This window comes from Balaenoptera borealis (assembly GCF_965194805.1).
Source record: "Balaenoptera borealis genome assembly, contig: HAP1_SCAFFOLD_1987, whole genome shotgun sequence".
NCBI lineage: Eukaryota > Metazoa > Chordata > Mammalia > Artiodactyla > Balaenopteridae > Balaenoptera > Balaenoptera borealis.
In genome coordinates this window covers 7,078-27,433 of record NW_028122276.1, presented here as the reverse complement: position 1 = coordinate 27,433, position 20,356 = coordinate 7,078, and the positions used below count along the sequence as shown (strand labels likewise).

At 47.0% G+C, this 20,356-nt stretch overlaps 1 protein-coding gene across 5 annotated transcripts in view; it reads right to left on the bottom strand.

The window, feature by feature from the left end:
- The window catches only part of LOC309622282 (uncharacterized protein), a 53,311-nt gene extending 33,159 nt beyond the window's left edge, over positions 1–20,152 (bottom strand). For 2 of the 5 annotated variants that reach the window (XM_082409403.1, XM_082409404.1), the window contains exons 1-3: positions 20,061–20,152; positions 17,634–17,731; positions 4,944–5,081 (exon numbers count right to left, since the gene is read on the bottom strand). In XM_082409403.1, coding sequence (XP_082265529.1) covers positions 4,944–5,081; positions 17,634–17,731; positions 20,061–20,116 — 292 coding nt within the window. In that variant the 5' untranslated portion in view covers positions 20,117–20,152. Of the gene's footprint in view, positions 1–863; positions 889–4,943; positions 5,082–13,553; positions 13,580–17,633; positions 17,732–20,060 lie in introns of those variants that run through there. The other 3 variants (XR_014240673.1, XR_014240674.1, XR_014240675.1) reach the window with 3 other exon arrangements.
- Between the last annotated feature and the right edge of the window lie 204 nt (positions 20,153–20,356).

The following is a 20,356-nucleotide window of genomic DNA, read 5'->3' as shown; positions in this document are numbered from 1 at the left end:
ACCGCGATGAGAAGCCCGCACACCGCAACCGAGAGTAGCCCCCGCTAGCCGCCAACTAGAGAAAGCCCGTGCACAGCAATGAGAGACCCAGTGCAGCCAAAAAAATAAATACGTAGAATAAATAAGTTCAAACAGTAAATAAATACATAAACATAAATTACAAAAAAAAGAACACCTAATGCAGGTGGGAAGGTGGGAGGGCCACTGTAGAGGTCATCTATGCTACATGTACAAGAACGCCGAGAGCACACCAATCGGTACCACACTTTTCACTGCTGTAGCCGATCGTTCCCCCTGTACTGCCACACTGTAGCACTCCCTTCCCTCATCTACTGCTATAGTCTCTTCGGAAGGTGTTTCAGAACTCTTGTTATGTGAGTGCCAGTTGAACTGTCCTCACTTCCTTCATTTATACCAGGATTGAAGACCTTGTGGTCCGAGATCCTGTCCAGAGAGCAAGCAGGCTAAGACTCTGTCTTTGTTGATGTGTTTCATCAGCAAGGGCTCTACCCCCTCTCCTAGTTCATGGTGTGACGTGTTCTTGGCCTCTCGGGAAAGTGGGGAGAATGGAAAGGACCCTATATGAGAATGCTAGGCTTTGTAAAACATTTCAGGTTTTTAAAAATAAGACTCATTTTGTATTGGACTTATAACAGTCCTATGAAATACAAAGCGAGCCGAGAATCAGCGACAGGAAAGGCTCACCAGTAAGAATTACAACAGTCACCGCTTACCTCGTAGCATAGGGCACTGTCCGTGATCCTTAAGAAGAGTTAGTAGAAATGCCTTGCCCATCTTGCCCCTGAACCCCTTGAAAGGTACACGACTGCTGTGTTGGTGTTTAGGGGGAGCATCTCACTTACCAGGGACTGACTTCTCCCTTGATCCCTTTGTAGGGATGGAGACCTCCCCCCTGGTGATGAAAAATTCCCTGGGATTGCAACCTCCAAGCCAGACGTTTTGTGTGACACAAAGTCAAGAACTCCCCAAGTCCTGCAGTAGCAGAAACAGCCACATACTTGAGAGTAACCCACCATCTGAACTTGGGGACATTTCAGTGACAGCTCCAGTCCAGAGTGCCAGGCGTCTCCTGGCCCTGCCTCCAGCTCCAAGCCAGGGACAAATAGAGAGTAAGCACGTGGATGATATCAAAACCAAGCTTTCAAAGCCTCTGGATGCCTACCAGATCCCAACAGAGAACCAAGATCCTCCACTACTCCCTTTAGGAATCCCTGATATTCACCAGCCGCTGGCCTGCACCGATCCCCTCAGCCAAGAGGAGCAGCCTGGTTCTGAAAATGCTGATCTGGGAGAGAACAGCCGGAGTCGTCAGGACCTAGGGACACTTGAAAATGGGATTGAACCTAGCAGTGGTCTTGCAGACATTACTACACTGGCGGAGGATATTCACCTTCCCCAGCTCTTTAATCCTTTGAAAGATCTTGATCAATCCCAAGGTCCCAACGTGATCAAAGCTAAAGACACCAGAGCCATTAAGGTGAATCAGGTGCAGGAAAAGCCAAGTGTCATAAAGGTTCCCTCTGATCAACCCAGGAAGAACAAACAGAAAGCCTCTGAGCCTATCAGTGGCGCTCCCAAGGCCAAAATCCAGCCAAAGAATCCAGAGTGCCTGTTAGGGGGAGAAGTGGTTACATGCCACGCTGCAGTCAGTGACAGGGCTCCTGTGAACACGGCCAAGCACTCTCAAGGCAAACCTCAGAAAGCTGCATCCAGAAAGATCAGCAAAACTAAGAGCCACGGGCAGGAAAAGACCAAAAGGACCAGAGGGAGAAACAAGGCTGAGGAGAACAAGCAGTCAGGGAACAAAGTCAAGGCAGAAGAGAAGCCAGCAATCCCCCACACGAAGCGAAAGGAACACCAAACTGAGCTTCTCCAACAGAGCTTTCAAAAGCCTCGAACCTCCCTTGGCGTGCGCATGCTGGAGTCTGTGAAGGTTCTTCATGCGCTGGGGAAGAAGAATGAGACGAAAACTGGGCTCTCTTCCTGTCGGCTCTTGGGAAAGTCAAGCAACCCCAAAGACCCCCAGCCACCCCCAGCTATCCAGCCATGGCGGCATACCCCACGTGAGGGGAAGGGTCCTGAGAAAACGCAAGTCCAAGCCCAGAAACCAGACAGCAGTGCTGAAACAGAGTGTCCGTCTCCAGCCCAGTATGAGCGGCCTCCTCCTGGGAAGGTCAAGTTGATACCTCTGCCTTTTTCTGCCTGGGACAAGCCTCAAGCTCGACCCGCTCCTCGGAGGCCACAGTCTCTGGCCTCACATCGGCCTGCTGGGGCTTACCGTGCCCAGCCTGGTTCTACTGACTCAGCTCAACCTGCTGCAGCCAATTCATCCCAGCCAGCTCCTGCCTCTTTGCCAGGCCCCGCCAAACCAGCTCAGCCAACTGTGACCAACCCAACCCAACCGGCTTGGACCAACCATACCCAGCCTCGTGTCCCTCAGTCTGCTGCTCCTAGGCCTGCACCCTCCAAAACTTCATCTGGCGCTCCTCTCCAGCGGGGGAGCCTGTTCCCCCTGCTGTGAATAAGCGCCAGTCCCCACCCAAGCTCCAAACCCAATTTCTACTCCAAGACTTCAGCAAGCAACGAGTTCCATGGAGGGAACCCAACGTGCCTGAGCCAGTCATGTCAAAGCCCATCGAACAAGAGCAGAGGCCAGAGCGAGAGGCCATGAAGAGGCGGGCTCAACAACAACGGGAGAATGCTGCCAGATACACCTCTTCGGGCAAGCTGCAATTTTTCACCGAGAGGGAAAACGAAATGGAAATTGCCGACTACTACGGATACGTCAAGTGAGAGCTGCTAGGATTCTTGGTGCCACCTTGGCTACCAGCTGTTCTTCCATACACAGGTAAGACAGGTATAGAACTGAATAAGTAAATGGAATACAATTAATAGACGAGTAACAAACCTTTCGAATTTTCAGATGCTGCTAACTGGGGCGTGAGAAAGGAAGGACTGAAAGTTGGATGGGAGAATGAAGGAAAGGGGTAAAAACTGAGCAAAGAGGAAGGAACTTGGCCCAGGGCTAGGAAGGCCAAAAGAGACGTATGGATTTAGGAAAGGAAGCAGGAGCGAGGATGAAATGGCAGAAGTAAAAAGCAGGGTCAGAGGTCTGGGTTGAAAGAACACAATTGGAGTAGAGTTGAAGGTGACAGAAGATGAGTCTAGGTTTACTAGGAGAAATAGAAAAAGTCTCTCGGGGACGCTGGCCTTAAGTCTCACAACCACCAGATAGGTATTTCAGAAAACAAGAGGTTCAGGACACATCTCTGAAAGGTCTGAGTTGCCTTATTCAGGTGTGACTGTAGTGGGGGAATAGGGAAATCTACCAGAGAAGTGGCTAGGGCTCAGAGTTATCCTAGGGGCAGCTGACGACAGGGGCAGAGCCAAGGGAACTGCTGGATCAGGAGGCCCACGAACAAAGCAGGGGCATAGCCGCCTGTCACTTCCCTGCCAGGAAGGAAGCCAGGTATATTACTGTAACCAAGGCACACTGGGGTCTTTACTGTATGGAGAACTTGGCTCCTGCCCGCAATCCTACGGCTCGGCGTCACACACAGGAAGTAGGGCCTCTGGGCAACCAGAAATGGGAATGGGACTGAAGGAGATTCAGCCCACAAATATCCGACCACCAGCTTCCACCTCTGCAGTCTGCCACCCTGTGTCTGCTCAACGCATCACAGAAACAAGTTTTCAAGGTGAGTATACAGACGGCAGAGAAAAGTTGAACAATGAGGTCAGCATTCAAAAATGGGGTCAAATCGACAGCTGGGAAGGGGTGTAGAGACAGGTAGAATTTAGATCCTGAGCCTTTAATAACCACTACCTTCTCTCAGTGCTCTCTGTTTTTAGACTCTATATGAGAACACCTAGGGCTTCCCTGGTGGCGCCTGCCAATGCAGGGGACACGGGTTCGAGCCCTGGTCTGCGAAGATCCCACATGCCGTGCAGCAACTAAGCGCATGTGCCACGACGACGGAGCCTGCATTCTAGAGCCCGTGAGCCTCAACTACCGAAGCCCGCGTGCCTACAGCCCATGCTCCGCAACAAGAGAAGCCACCGCGATGAGATGCCCGCACACCGCAACCGAGAGTAGCCCCCGCTAGCCGCCAACTAGAGAAAGCCCGTGCACAGCAATGAGAGACCCAGTGCAGCCAAAAACATAAATACGTAGAATAAATAAGTTCAAACAGTAAATAAATACATAAACATAAATTACAAAAAAAAAGAACACCTAATGCAGGTGGGAAGGTGGGAGGGCCACTGTAGAGGTCATCTATGCTACATGTACAAGAACCCCGAGAGCACACCAATCGGTACCACACTTTTCACTGCTGTAGCCGATCATTCCCCCTGTACTGCCACACTGTAGCACTCCCTTCCCTCATCTACTGCTATAGTCTCTTTGGAAGGTGTTTCCGAACTCTTGTTATCAGAGTGCCAGTTGAACTGTCCTCACTTCCTTCATTTATACCAGGATTGAAGACCTTGTGGTCCGAGATCCTGTCCAGAGAGCAAGCAGGCTAAGGCTCTGTCTTTGTTGATGTATTTCATCAGAAAGGGCTCTACCCCCTCTCCTAGTTCATGGTGTGAAGTGTTCTTGGCCTCTCGGGAAAGTGGGGAGAATGGAAAGGACCCTATATGAGAATGCTAGGCTCTGTAAAACATTTCAGGTTTTTAAAAATAAGACTCATTTTGTATTGGACTGACAACAGTCCTATGAAATACAAAGAAGGCCGAGAATCAGTGACAGGAAAGGATCACCAGTAAGAACTACAGCAGTCACCGCTTACCTCGTAGCATAGGGCACTGTCCGTGATCCTTAAGAAGAGTTAGTAGAAATGCCTTGCCCATCTTGCCCCTGAACCCCTTGAAAGGTACACGACTGCTGTGTTGGTGTTTAGGGGGAGCATCTCACTTACCAGGGACTGACTTCTCCCTTGATTCCTCTGTAGTGATGGAGACTTCCCCGCTGATGAAAAATTCCCTGGGATTGCAACCTCCAAGCCAGACAGCTTTCCTATGGAATGACAGAGAACTTGTCAAGGTGAAACACCAGTCTGCGGGAGAAAGGGAAGAAGAGAATGATGGAAATCGTTTCTGGGAAACTATTTTTACATTATGTGTTGTTTGTTCCCGGTAAATAAACTGAAATCTTCTTAACAGTACAACAAAATCTAAACCACTAAAGCCAACAATACAGGAGTATAACGTTCGACAAAAATTTCTTTGGCTGCGCAGCATGTGGGATCTTAGCTCCCCAACCAGGGATTGAACCCACGCCTGCTGCATTGGAAGCGCAGAGTCTTCACCACGGGACCACCGGGGAAGTCCCAGGACTATCACTTTTAAAGGAGAAGGTACAAACCCCTCGGTTCTATGAACTGGAGATTTTTAGTAAGAAGTCAATATATTTGTTGTTAGGCACATTTTATGTTAGGCTGTCTCCCTGCACAGGATGCAGGCGCCTTGAGAATGGAAGTCATATCCCTCTATAGTACGTCCCTCTTCTTTCTGCTTTGCAGTTTGCTGCTCCACTTGTTCAACCCCACCTAGTAATAACCTATACTTCCCTTGTTCCTGTTTTCCCATCTGGAAAACAGACAAAAGGCAACCAAACAACGCAAAGGTCTCAACAAATAAGGGATATCCAAAACCAGAGATGGCCAGAACTTCTGTACCCCTGATGAAATAGTCCTCATACAAAACCTGATAATCAAATTCCTTAATGCTAGGAATCACAGTGAAAAATAGTATCTGAACTGACTTCTGTCAGATGAGTGAGAACTAAGGTTAATTCAGTGTATCTGAAGCATAGAAAGTGAGGGCAAAAGTGGCACAAGATGGGGCTAGAGAAGCAGAGAGGATTCTAGACCACGCAGAGTCTTAAAGGCCAACAGTGTGTTTTCTATTCTCAAAACAATGCTTGTGAGCGATGTTTATGAGCAACGTTCCAACTTGCTTTGAAGGTTTCTTGTGTGAAGAGTGGATTGGAAGGAAACAAGATATATGGACACCAGTTAGGACCTAATCGCAACAGACAGGCAAGTTCAGTATTAGGAAGTTGAGGAAGAGCTGGCTGACAGATTCCAAAGAAATTCAGGAGATGAACTGAAGCGGGCTTAATGGGGTAGGAGATGGAGGAAAGGAAGGTCTTAGGGAATTCAAGGGTTTACTGCACACATGAGCAAAGTCTCAAAATTAATCATTTGAACGTACAGAGGCGGATCTCCCAAATGACACCGGTTAGGAAGCAACGGTACGCCCTTTAGAATTCCTAGAGACAACACAAATCAACTGTTTCGATGGAAAATTCGGCGGGACTCTTGATTTCCATGGGAATACAGAGAAAAGAGACACTGATCTGGCTTGCAGGTATATTTAGGAAGTTGTTAGCCGGACATCACCTACTAGTATCATGTAAGTAGGCCGTCCGAAGTAGGAAGCTTAGGGGAAAAACCTGGAGGAAAACTTAAAAGCTTAAGCCACACCTCTACACTACACCACCTTTCACAATTTCTTCTCAGATAAGCATCATCCCCATCAGTGAAGAAACTCGTTCGTACCTCATAATAGGAAAAACAGGCCTAAAGATTCAATGTGTGTCTTGGGAGGTCCCATCTATGCGATATCTTCCTGGGACCAGAAAAGGCCCCAGGAAGATCCATCTCTGCACCCCTGAAAGCTTACCACCAAGGAAAATGACTAGGTCCATAGATTTCCTCCCTCAAACCAGCTTACCTCACACATAGATCATTAGCAACTCCGCCCTTACTCACATTATCACAGTCACAAGAGTGGTTAGGGAGAAAAGCACTAACCAGGGGAACTAAAACAGAGGCAATCCAGGCCAAGCTGGGCTGGTGGCAGATATCTTGCTCCTTACGCTCGGGTGCATAATGCGACTCACCACAGTGCCTTTTTCACAGACCCTTTTGAACGTTTCTCCACAGAATCCAACAGCTCAAGTTAGTTCATGACGCTTCAAGGTCAACAATCGTCAAGAGAAAAACATGCAATATGTCTTACAATGTTGGATTCCTTACAAACAGGACAAGGAGATAACCATGTAGACAAAACCAGAGCATTTGAAAACATCTGTATTCTACAAACACACCAGTGAATGCTATAAATAAGGTACTATGACATAAAACAAAATGAAAACTAGATGTGAGACTGTTCTCTTCAGTGTACAGACTTCATGGCAGTTGCTGCACACTATCTAGCTACTTAGATCTTTAACTCTCTGTTCTGTTAATACCAAATGAGGCCCAAGTGTGTCAACCTGTTTCCCACAGAAACCAAAAAGTCTACATGCATCTCTTTTCTCCTGTGCCCTTTCACCTTACCTGCTCCCAATTCTCCACCAACGTCCTCCTCTTTCTCTAATTATTCTCCTCTTCATTTTGCTTGGCCTTGCCCCCAAGCATGCAAGACAGAGAGTCCTAGAGGTCCAAGATTCTAGAGTGGCTGTTTGCAAGGCGGAGGAGATTACAGTAACTGCCACACTGTATATACTTCTGTGCAAAGAAAAAGGGACAGTGTTCAGAATGTCTCTCACATATAACAAGAGCTGGAGATGGCAGGATACCTGTGTGGCCCAAGGAACTAGAGCTAGCAAATTATGGGCCAAACAATTGCAACCAAAGGCTGGAAGAGGAAAGGTCTGCAACCAGCTCTGTCTCCTAGCTCTCTGGTATTTGCTGCCAACGGGCAGAGTCTATTTCGTGAAGCATCAAGCACTGAAAAGAAGACTCCTGCTGCTGGAAGGTGACAGGAAGTAACGTCCAATGCAAGATCAAGGCTTGTCCTCGAAGCAATGCCCATAATGGAAGAAAAAAAAAAAAGAGAAAGCGGAAGAGAAATGTTAAGTCGCAAGTCCAACCTGGCCCCCAGCCTAGCCCAGCCCAAGGAAGGTAGGAGTCAAGGAGAAGAAACTAAAAGAGAAGAGCCTTGGACCACAACATTCTCCACAAGGTACACTCAACAAACTTCACCCTACTCTTGAACCAAGTTACAAAAAGAGCTTCTTAATCCCTACTTTGGCTCCTTAAAAGCTGCTATCAGTTCACTCATTAGACACATATGATTTCAGAACAACTGTAATAGTTCAAACTAGATGGCTCTTTCCTTCCTAAGGATTATTAATTAAAGAAGATCTATATAGCTCTAAGTATATGATACATAAAATAGAATACTCTGTAGAATATAAGTAACTCTTAGTTCAGTGTATTAATGAACGTCTGTAAGAAATGTGGCAATGATTTCCCTAATGGAAGAGCCTGGGGGAGGTAAATCTGTCTTCTAGGATTTCCTCCCCAGAGCTCAGAAACTCAGGTGTTGTTTTAGCTCTCCTACACTCTCTTCACCCAAGCCCGCCTTCCTGTTGGGGATCGGACCTCCCTATTGGCTCTCTCATACCTTTCAACTGCCTGCTTTGTGACATCACTCTCCTACCAAACCTACTACCACTTGGTAGAGTCTTGGGGTTTCCGTGGAGCTGTTTGGACCAGTAACCAGTGACCTCTGTACTGGACACGTGCGCCGTTCAGCTGCAGCCACTCGGACATCCTCTAGTGTTGTCTCCTCATCCCTGGTACCTGCAGTGGATGCTTCCTCTTCTCTGACCATGTCAGGTAAGAAAAGAAACGTTGGAAAGTTTTGCGTTCGATTTCTTTTGCCCCTAAATTGAGTAGGAGATTCAAAATAGCATGGAATAATGAGGGAAAGTATTGAACTACACGTCTGGAGACCTAATTTCAGTTTTGACTTTGACGTTTACTATCTGTGTGACTTTGGACAAATCACTGGCTGTCTCACAAAGCCTGTTGCTTTCCTTAACTGTTACGTTAGGATACCACGTTGGGTTGATCACTCTGATCCCCTTCTTTTCCAGTATTGAGCCTTAAAGGGTACCCATGTAGAAAACGAAATCAGACACTTCTCAAGAGTGTTTCAACAGAAACATAGAAAAGTCAGGGGACATAGAAAACTAGCAATATATACCAAGATGTTTCATCTCTAATGGTCTCCCTCCACTAGGATTTCGACTAGTTGAAAAGAGAGAATAGGGAGAGAGGATGGAGAGTACTGGGCTCTACAGGGAGGCACAGAGTCGAGCGTAAGGAAGTTTAGGATGGTTTTCATTAGCACAGGCCAACAGGCACCAAGAGATGGGAGAAAATGTAAGAATGAAGAGGGAAAGCATAGAGGAGCTCTCAAGAAAAACGGAGTTTGCAATGGAATGCTGATGGGAACCAAAGATTTTCAATTAAAGCAGAAACAGCACAGAGGGAAACCTGCTCAGAGCAGGGCAAAACCAAGTTGATGGTAGCAAACCCTTACATTAACAGACTAAGAAGGAAAGTAAGGCCAGAACAGGGGATCACCAGGAAAGGCAGCTTATCAGAAAAGTCATACTCCGTTTTCTTTCTTTTATTGCCTCTCTGAATACAGTTGGCCACTTGACAGTTTTGAATATAAACATTTTAGAAATACGTTTTAGAAATGATGCCTCCTATAAACAAGCAACCACAGTGGTTATCTAGGGGGCTGCTTTTCAGTGTTTTATTCTTTCTAATTTTTAAACTAGGTAGACATTTCACCAATTCAACATTTTAAGTGATATCTTCTAAATTGAATCAGAAGGACTATTTTCCTTGGTGTGATATGTAGGTTCTAAGGCAAGGCTGCTTTTCATTTTTACAGTTATTTCCTTCCTAACACAGAGAGCACATTGATCAACAGCCATCGTTCGCTTGTAGATCTTAGCTACCGAAGAAGAAGAAGAAGAAGAAGAAGAAAAAGTCAAGCCCCACATCTCTAATTCCCCCCACTTAGGGAATTCCCTGGCGGTCCAGTGCTTAGGACTCGGTGCTTTCACGGCCAGGGCCACGCGGCGCGGCCAAAGAAACAAAACAAACAAACATCCACATTTATCGAAAACCATATTGTGGAGTCCTGTGGATTTTCTTACATTTGAAAATCTTTTTTAATTGGATTCTAGGCATGATGGTTTTTTGAGGTTTTGGGATGCCATCTTCTTGGATGCTGAAGATGATTCTAATCTAAGTTCTAGGATAAATCCAAAAACCTTCCTGATACATTTTAAGCTTCCTTTCTGCTTATTATATAAGCTATATTCATTGAAATATATATTTCTCCTAGGCTTAATACCTCTTACTTGCTGGGTAAAAATATGAAGGAGCACAATAATGAAACTCTTTTACACTTATTATTTTGCTGTCTGCTTCGTACCGGTTTTCATTGAAATACTTGTCTATATGTGTTGTGGCTACCTATACATGCACATTTATTGCATTCTGTTGCTTGTTATGCATTTTTTACTGACATACCTTCTCTGTCTGTATGCATTGGCTAGGAATTCATTCACCTCTATCACCTCCATCGTGTCTTCTGGTTAATAGTATTCACTAAAATAGAGTGGGCAAAATTCACTTTCATAATATTGCATGGATGGTACAGAATGCCATTTGTTAGTAAATTCATTAGGCTTCGATACTTGCCACATACCCCAGTTTTCATTAATATCTATGGATTTCTTTTTCGTTAACGTAATATGCTTGTCATGATTTTTCTTTGTCTTTCTAGAACTTATTGTATCTTCCTCCATATAAATCATACGCAATAGATCAGCTTATTCATCTATTAATTATTACTGCTATTATTATTGGTGGTGGTGTTATAACCACTTTACAGGTGAGGAATCTGAAGTAATCAGATAACTCTTCCCTTTCCAAAAGCACTTAAGAAATCCACTTTCGGGTAATCATTTTGAGGTAGGATGAGAAACCAGGCTTGAAGAGGGCAAAAATGACTCTTTCAATTCACCAGTTGGACTGAGCTGTACGTCACCTCTAGGTAATAGCGTGGGAACTGCACAAGCAAAGGGAGACACTGAAGACGACAATGGTAACAGCCGTACTGTTTTCTAATGGACAAAAAAAATGCCTATATTATAAGTTCTATTTCTCCTGCTTTCTGGCAGTATCATGCTCAGAGTGGAGTCCTGGCAAGGAAGTCAGGATACTTAGGTTCTGAAACCTGGTAATGATACTAACATAATGAGAGAACTTGAACAAGTCAACCCGACCTCTCTGAGCCTCAGTTTCCTTACTCACGAAATGAGACTGAGAACATCGAAGTTCTCTAAGGGCCTCCTAGTTCTAAAATGCTTCCAGTCTAGGAAATAGCATAGAAGTCAATACGAGTGCAGGCTGAAGGGAAAGACAGGGCAGGGAGAAGGTTGCTTCCAGCCTAGAGAACAATCTCTGAACCACACCACTTGGCTCTTCTGCCCGTCTGTGCCCAAGATGGGAGCACAGGCAGTGAATAGAGAAGAGTGGAAAACTGCTCAGTCCTTACAGCCATCATTAACTGTCTGATTTTGGGTTTCTCAGGAAGTAGTGATAGTAGAGGTGTCCTGATAGCAAGAACCTTCAGATGATGCCGTTCCTCAAACGTAGTGAGAATTTCTCAACCTCCCTGAGTTTTTCATGACCCTCTTGTTCTTACAGAAAATTTCCAACATCCATCTCTACTTGGAACTCTAAATTCTCTGCAGCATTCTCCTCCTGTGGTGAGCAATGCAACTTCCCTAACACGAAGTGTCTGCAACTTCTCCAGAGTCTCTGCCCCTGCCGTCAGTTCGGCATCGGCTACCGGTACCCCTTTCCAGACACTCATGGGTAGTGCCTACCTTTACCAACATTCTAGCACGACTATGTTATCTGGAGTTACTGACCACAGCCAGATCTCCACTTCAGCTGCTTCCTATCCAGGTGTTCTTGAGTGGGACATCACAGCAAGCACTGAAAAGAATTCTTCTTCACTCGGAGACTTTACTCTGGCACTCACTGACCGCCACACAGCTGCCTCCTCCATGTTTCTGGCAGCCCAGTATGATAAAACTTCAGACGCCAAGAACATGGTCCCTCTACATCCATCGCTTTCTGCCAGCCTTGCTCAGGGAACACCATCTCAGATTCCAAATCAGGGGCAGAGCCGCCTGTCACTTCCCTGCCAGGACGGAAGCCAGGTATATTACTATAACCAAGGCACACTGGGGTCTTTACTGTATGGAGAACTTGGCTCCTGCCCGCAATCCTACGGCTCGGCGTCATACACAGGAAGTCGGGCCTCTGGGCAACCAGAAATGGGAATGGGACTGAAGGAGATTCAGCCCACAAATATCCGACCACCAGCTTCCACCTCTGCAGTCTGCCACCCTGTGTCTGCTCAACGCATCACAGAAACAAGTTTTCAAGGTGAGTATAACAAACGCCAGAGAAAGTTGAAGAATGAGGTCGGCATTCAAAAATGGGGTCAAATCGACAGCTGGGAAGGGGTGTAGAGGCAGGTAGAATTTAGATCCTGAGCCTTTAATAACCACTACCTTCGCTCAGTGCCCTCTGTTTTTAGACTCTATATGAGAACACCTAGGGCTTCCCTGGTGGCGCCGTGGTTAAGAATCCGCCTGCCAATGCAATGCGGGGGACACGGGTTCGAGCCCTGGTCTGCGAAGATCCCACATGCCGTGCAGCAACTAAGCGCATGTGCCACAACGACGGAGCCTGCATTCTAGAGCCCGTGAGCCTCAACTACCGAAGCCCGCGTGCCTACAGCCCATGCTCCGCAACAAGAGAAGCCACCGCGATGAGAAGCCCGCACACCGCAACCGAGAGTAGCCCCCGCTAGCCGCCAACTAGAGAAAGCCCGTGCACAGCAATGAGAGACCCAGTGCAGCCAAAAAAATAAATACGTAGAATAAATAAGTTCAAACAGTAAATAAATACATAAACATAAATTACAAAAAAAAGAACACCTAATGCAGGTGGGAAGGTGGGAGGGCCACTGTAGAGGTCATCTATGCTACATGTACAAGAACGCCGAGAGCACACCAATCGGTACCACACTTTTCACTGCTGTAGCCGATCGTTCCCCCTGTACTGCCACACTGTAGCACTCCCTTCCCTCATCTACTGCTATAGTCTCTTCGGAAGGTGTTTCAGAACTCTTGTTATGTGAGTGCCAGTTGAACTGTCCTCACTTCCTTCATTTATACCAGGATTGAAGACCTTGTGGTCCGAGATCCTGTCCAGAGAGCAAGCAGGCTAAGACTCTGTCTTTGTTGATGTGTTTCATCAGCAAGGGCTCTACCCCCTCTCCTAGTTCATGGTGTGACGTGTTCTTGGCCTCTCGGGAAAGTGGGGAGAATGGAAAGGACCCTATATGAGAATGCTAGGCTTTGTAAAACATTTCAGGTTTTTAAAAATAAGACTCATTTTGTATTGGACTTATAACAGTCCTATGAAATACAAAGCGAGCCGAGAATCAGCGACAGGAAAGGCTCACCAGTAAGAATTACAACAGTCACCGCTTACCTCGTAGCATAGGGCACTGTCCGTGATCCTTAAGAAGAGTTAGTAGAAATGCCTTGCCCATCTTGCCCCTGAACCCCTTGAAAGGTACACGACTGCTGTGTTGGTGTTTAGGGGGAGCATCTCACTTACCAGGGACTGACTTCTCCCTTGATCCCTTTGTAGGGATGGAGACCTCCCCCCTGGTGATGAAAAATTCCCTGGGATTGCAACCTCCAAGCCAGACGTTTTGTGTGACACAAAGTCAAGAACTCCCCAAGTCCTGCAGTAGCAGAAACAGCCACATACTTGAGAGTAACCCACCATCTGAACTTGGGGACATTTCAGTGACAGCTCCAGTCCAGAGTGCCAGGCGTCTCCTGGCCCTGCCTCCAGCTCCAAGCCAGGGACAAATAGAGAGTAAGCACGTGGATGATATCAAAACCAAGCTTTCAAAGCCTCTGGATGCCTACCAGATCCCAACAGAGAACCAAGATCCTCCACTACTCCCTTTAGGAATCCCTGATATTCACCAGCCGCTGGCCTGCACCGATCCCCTCAGCCAAGAGGAGCAGCCTGGTTCTGAAAATGCTGATCTGGGAGAGAACAGCCGGAGTCGTCAGGACCTAGGGACACTTGAAAATGGGATTGAACCTAGCAGTGGTCTTGCAGACATTACTACACTGGCGGAGGATATTCACCTTCCCCAGCTCTTTAATCCTTTGAAAGATCTTGATCAATCCCAAGGTCCCAACGTGATCAAAGCTAAAGACACCAGAGCCATTAAGGTGAATCAGGTGCAGGAAAAGCCAAGTGTCATAAAGGTTCCCTCTGATCAACCCAGGAAGAACAAACAGAAAGCCTCTGAGCCTATCAGTGGCGCTCCCAAGGCCAAAATCCAGCCAAAGAATCCAGAGTGCCCGTTAGGGGGAGAAGTGGTTACATGCCACGCTGCAGTCAGTGACAGGGCTCCTGTGAACACGGCCAAGCACTCTCAAGGCAAACCTCAGAAAGCTGCATCCAGAAAGATCAGCAAAACTAAGAGCCACGGGCAGGAAAAGACCAAAAGGACCAGAGGGAGAAACAAGGCTGAGGAGAACAAGCAGTCAGGGAACAAAGTCAAGGCAGAAGAGAAGCCAGCAATCCCCCACACGAAGCGAAAGGAACACCAAACTGAGCTTCTCCAACAGAGCTTTCAAAAGCCTCGAACCTCCCTTGGCGTGCGCATGCTGGAGTCTGTGAAGGTTCTTCATGCGCTGGGGAAGAAGAATGAGACGAAAACTGGGCTCTCTTCCTGTCGGCTCTTGGGAAAGTCAAGCAACCCCAAAGACCCCCAGCCACCCCCAGCTATCCAGCCATGGCGGCATACCCCACGTGAGGGGAAGGGTCCTGAGAAAACGCAAGTCCAAGCCCAGAAACCAGACAGCAGTGCTGAAACAGAGTGTCCGTCTCCAGCCCAGTATGAGCGGCCTCCTCCTGGGAAGGTCAAGTTGATACCTCTGCCTTTTTCTGCCTGGGACAAGCCTCAAGCTCGACCCGCTCCTCGGAGGCCACAGTCTCTGGCCTCACATCGGCCTGCTGGGGCTTACCGTGCCCAGCCTGGTTCTACTGACTCAGCTCAACCTGCTGCAGCCAATTCATCCCAGCCAGCTCCTGCCTCTTTGCCAGGCCCCGCCAAACCAGCTCAGCCAACTGTGACCAACCCAACCCAACCGGCTTGGACCAACCATACCCAGCCTCGTGTCCCTCAGTCTGCTGCTCCTAGGCCTGCACCCTCCAAAACTTCATCTGGCGCTCCTCTCCAGCGGGGGAGCCTGTTCCCCCTGCTGTGAATAAGCGCCAGTCCCCACCCAAGCTCCAAACCCAATTTCTACTCCAAGACTTCAGCAAGCAACGAGTTCCATGGAGGGAACCCAACGTGCCTGAGCCAGTCATGTCAAAGCCCATCGAACAAGAGCAGAGGCCAGAGCGAGAGGCCATGAAGAGGCGGGCTCAACAACAACGGGAGAATGCTGCCAGATACACCTCTTCGGGCAAGCTGCAATTTTTCACCGAGAGGGAAAACGAAATGGAAATTGCCGACTACTACGGATACGTCAAGTGAGAGCTGCTAGGATTCTTGGTGCCACCTTGGCTACCAGCTGTTCTTCCATACACAGGTAAGACAGGTATAGAACTGAATAAGTAAATGGAATACAATTAATAGACGAGTAACAAACCTTTCGAATTTTCAGATGCTGCTAACTGGGGCGTGAGAAAGGAAGGACTGAAAGTTGGATGGGAGAATGAAGGAAAGGGGTAAAAACTGAGCAAAGAGGAAGGAACTTGGCCCAGGGCTAGGAAGGCCAAAAGAGACGTATGGATTTAGGAAAGGAAGCAGGAGCGAGGATGAAATGGCAGAAGTAAAAAGCAGGGTCAGAGGTCTGGGTTGAAAGAACACAATTGGAGTAGAGTTGAAGGTGACAGAAGATGAGTCTAGGTTTACTAGGAGAAATAGAAAAAGTCTCTCGGGGACGCTGGCCTTAAGTCTCACAACCACCAGATAGGTATTTCAGAAAACAAGAGGTTCAGGACACATCTCTGAAAGGTCTGAGTTGCCTTATTCAGGTGTGACTGTAGTGGGGGAATAGGGAAATCTACCAGAGAAGTGGCTAGGGCTCAGAGTTATCCTAGGGGCAGCTGACGACAGGGGCAGAGCCAAGGGAACTGCTGGATCAGGAGGCCCACGAACAAAGCAGGGGCATAGCCGCCTGTCACTTCCCTGCCAGGAAGGAAGCCAGGTATATTACTATAACCAAGGCACACTGGGGTCTTTACTGTATGGAGAACTTGGCTCCTGCCCGCAATCCTACGGCTCGGCGTCACACACAGGAAGTAGGGCCTCTGGGCAACCAGAAATGGGAATGGGACTGAAGGAGATTCAGCCCACAAATATCCGACCACCAGCTTCCACCTCTGCAGTCTGCCACCCTGTGTCTGCTCAACGCATCACAGAAACAAGTTTTCAAGGTGAGTATACAGACGGCAGAGAAAAGTTGAACAATGAGGTCAGCATTCAAAAATGGGGTCAAATCGACAGCTGGGAAGGGGTGTAGAGACAGGTAGAATTTAGATCCTGAGCCTTTAATAACCACTACCTTCTCTCAGTGCTCTCTGTTTTTAGACTCTATATGAGAACACCTAGGGCTTCCCTGGTGGCGCCTGCCAATGCAGGGGACACGGGTTCGAGCCCTGGTCTGCGAAGATCCCACATGCCGTGCAGCAACTAAGCGCATGTGCCACGACGACGGAGCCTGCATTCTAGAGCCCGTGAGCCTCAACTACCGAAGCCCACGTGCCTACAGCCCATGCTCCGCAACAAGAGAAGCCACCGCGATGAGATGCCCGCACACCGCAACCGAGAGTAGCCCCCGCTAGCCGCCAACTAGAGAAAGCCCGTGCACAGCAATGAGAGACCCAGTGCAGCCAAAAAAATAAATACGTAGAATAAATAAGTTCAAACAGTAAATAAATACATAAACATAAATTACAAAAAAAAAGAACACCTAATGCAGGTGGGAAGGTGGGAGGGCCACTGTAGAGGTCATCTATGCTACATGTACAAGAACCCCGAGAGCACACCAATCGGTACCACACTTTTCACTGCTGTAGCCGATCATTCCCCCTGTACTGCCACACTGTAGCACTCCCTTCCCTCATCTACTGCTATAGTCTCTTTGGAAGGTGTTTCCGAACTCTTGTTATCAGAGTGCCAGTTGAACTGTCCTCACTTCCTTCATTTATACCAGGATTGAAGACCTTGTGGTCCGAGATCCTGTCCAGAGAGCAAGCAGGCTAAGGCTCTGTCTTTGTTGATGTATTTCATCAGAAAGGGCTCTACCCCCTCTCCTAGTTCATGGTGTGAAGTGTTCTTGGCCTCTCGGGAAAGTGGGGAGAATGGAAAGGACCCTATATGAGAATGCTAGGCTCTGTAAAACATTTCAGGTTTTTAAAAATAAGACTCATTTTGTATTGGACTGACAACAGTCCTATGAAATACAAAGAAGGCCGAGAATCAGTGACAGGAAAGGATCACCAGTAAGAACTACAGCAGTCACCGCTTACCTCGTAGCATAGGGCACTGTCCGTGATCCTTAAGAAGAGTTAGTAGAAATGCCTTGCCCATCTTGCCCCTGAACCCCTTGAAAGGTACACGACTGCTGTGTTGGTGTTTAGGGGGAGCATCTCACTTACCAGGGACTGACTTCTCCCTTGATTCCTCTGTAGTGATGGAGACTTCCCCGCTGATGAAAAATTCCCTGGGATTGCAACCTCCAAGCCAGACAGCTTTCCTATGGAATGACAGAGAACTTGTCAAGGTGAAACACCAGTCTGCGGGAGAAAGGGAAGAAGAGAATGATGGAAATCGTTTCTGGGAAACTATTTTTACATTATGTGTTGTTTGTTCCCGGTAAATAAACTGAAATCTTCTTAACAGTACAACAAAATCTAAACCACTAAAGCCAACAATACAGGAGTATAACGTTCGACAAAAATTTCTTTGGCTGCGCAGCATGTGGGATCTTAGCTCCACAACCAGGGATTGAACCCACGCCTGCTGCATTGGAAGCGCAGAGTCTTCACCACGGGACCACGGGGAAGTCCCAGGACTATCACTTTTAAAGGAGAAGGTACAAACCCCTCGGTTCTATGAACTGGAGATTTTTAGTAAGAAGTCAATATATTTGTTGTTAGGCACATTTTATGTTAGGCTGTCTCCCTGCACAGGATGCAGGCGCCTTGAGAATGGAAGTCATATCCCTCTATAGTACGTCCCTCTTCTTTCTGCTTTGCAGTTTGCTGCTCCACTTGTTCAACCCCACCTAGTAATAACCTATACTTCCCTTGTTCCTGTTTTCCCATCTGGAAAACAGACAAAAGGCAACCAAACAACGCAAAGGTCTCAACAAATAAGGGATATCCAAAACCAGAGATGGCCAGAACTTCTGTACCCCTGATGAAATAGTCCTCATACAAAACCTGATAATCAAATTCCTTAATGCTAGGAATCCACAGTGAAAAATAGTATCTGAACTGACTTCTGTCAGATGAGTGAGAACTAAGGTTAATTCAGTGTATCTGAAGCATAGAAAGTGAGGGCAAAAGTGGCACAAGATGGGGCTAGAGAAGCAGAGAGGATTCTAGACCACGCAGAGTCTTAAAGGCCAACAGTGTGTTTTCTATTCTCAAAACAATGCTTGTGAGCGATGTTTATGAGCAAACGTTCCAACTTGCTTTGAAGGTTTCTTGTGTGAAGAGTGGATTGGAAGGAAACAAGATATATGGACACCAGTTAGGACCTAATCGCAACAGACAGGCAAGTTCAGTATTAGGAAGTTGAGGAAGAGCTGGCTGACAGATTCCAAAGAAATTCAGGAGATGAACTGAAGCGGGCTTAATGGGGTAGGAGATGGAGGAAAGGAAGGTCTTAGGGAATTCAAGGGTTTACTGCACACATGAGCAAAGTCTCAAAATTAATCATTTGAACGTACAGAGCGGATCTCCCAAATGACACCGGTTAGGAAGCAACGGTACGCCCTTTAGAATTCCTAGAGACAACACAAATCAACTGTTTCGATGGAAAATTCGGCGGGACTCTTGATTTCCATGGGAATACAGAGAAAAGAGACACTGATCTGGCTTGCAGGTATATTTAGGAAGTTGTTAGCCGGACATCACCTACTAGTATCATGTAAGTAGGCCGTCCGAAGTAGGAAGCTTAGGGGAAAAACCTGGAGGAAAACTTAAAAGCTTAAGCCACACCTCTACACTACACCACCTTTTCACAATTTCTTCTCAGATAAGCATCATCCCCATCAGTGAAGAAACTCGTTCGTACCTCATAATAGAAAAACAGGCCTATAAGATTCAATGTGTGTCTTGGGAGGTCCCATCTATGCGATATCTTCCTGGGACCAGAAAAGGCCCCAGGAAGATCCATCTCTGCACCCCTGAAAGCTTACCACCAAGGAAAATGACTAGGTCCATAGATTTCCTCCCCTCAACCAGCTTACCTCACACATAGATCATTAGCAACTCCGCCTTACTCACATTATCACAGTCACAAGAGTGGTTAGGGAGAAAAGCACTAACCAGGGGAACTAAAACAGAGGCAATCCAGGCCAAGCTGGGCTGGTGGCAGATAATCTTGCTCCTTACGCTCGGGTGCATAATGCGACTCACCACAGTGCCTTTTTCACAGACCCTTTTGAACGTTTCTCCACAGAATCCAACAGCTCAAGTTAGTTCATGACGCTTCAAGGTCAACAATCGTCAAGAGAAAAACATGCAATATGTCTTACAATGTTGGATTCCTTACAAACAGGACAAGGAGATAACCATGTAGACAAAACCAGAGCATTTGAAAACATCTGTATTCTACAAACACACCAGTGAATGCTATAAATAAGGTACTAAGACATAAAACAAAATGAAAACTAGATGTGAGACTGTTCTCTTCAGTGTACAGACTTCATGGCAGTTGCTGCACACTATCTAGCTACTTAGATCTTTAACTCTCTGTTCTGTTAATACCAAATGAGGCCCAAGTGTGTCAACCTGTTTCCCACAGAAACCAAAAGTCTACATGCATCTCTTTTCTCCTGTGCCCTTTCACCTTACCTGCTCCCAATTCTCCACCAACGTCCTCCTCTTTCTCTAATTATTCTCCTCTTCATTTTGCTTGGCCTTGCCCCCAAGCATGCAAGACAGAGAGTCCCTAGAGGTCCAAGATTCTAGAGTGGCTGTTTGCAAGGCGGAGGAGATTACAGTAACTGCCACACTGTATATACTTCTGTGCAAAGAAAAAGGGACAGTGTTCAGAATGTCTCTCACATATAACAAGAGCTGGAGATGGCAGGATACCTGTGTGGCCCAAGGAACTAGAGCTAGCAAATTATGGGCCAAACAATTGCAAC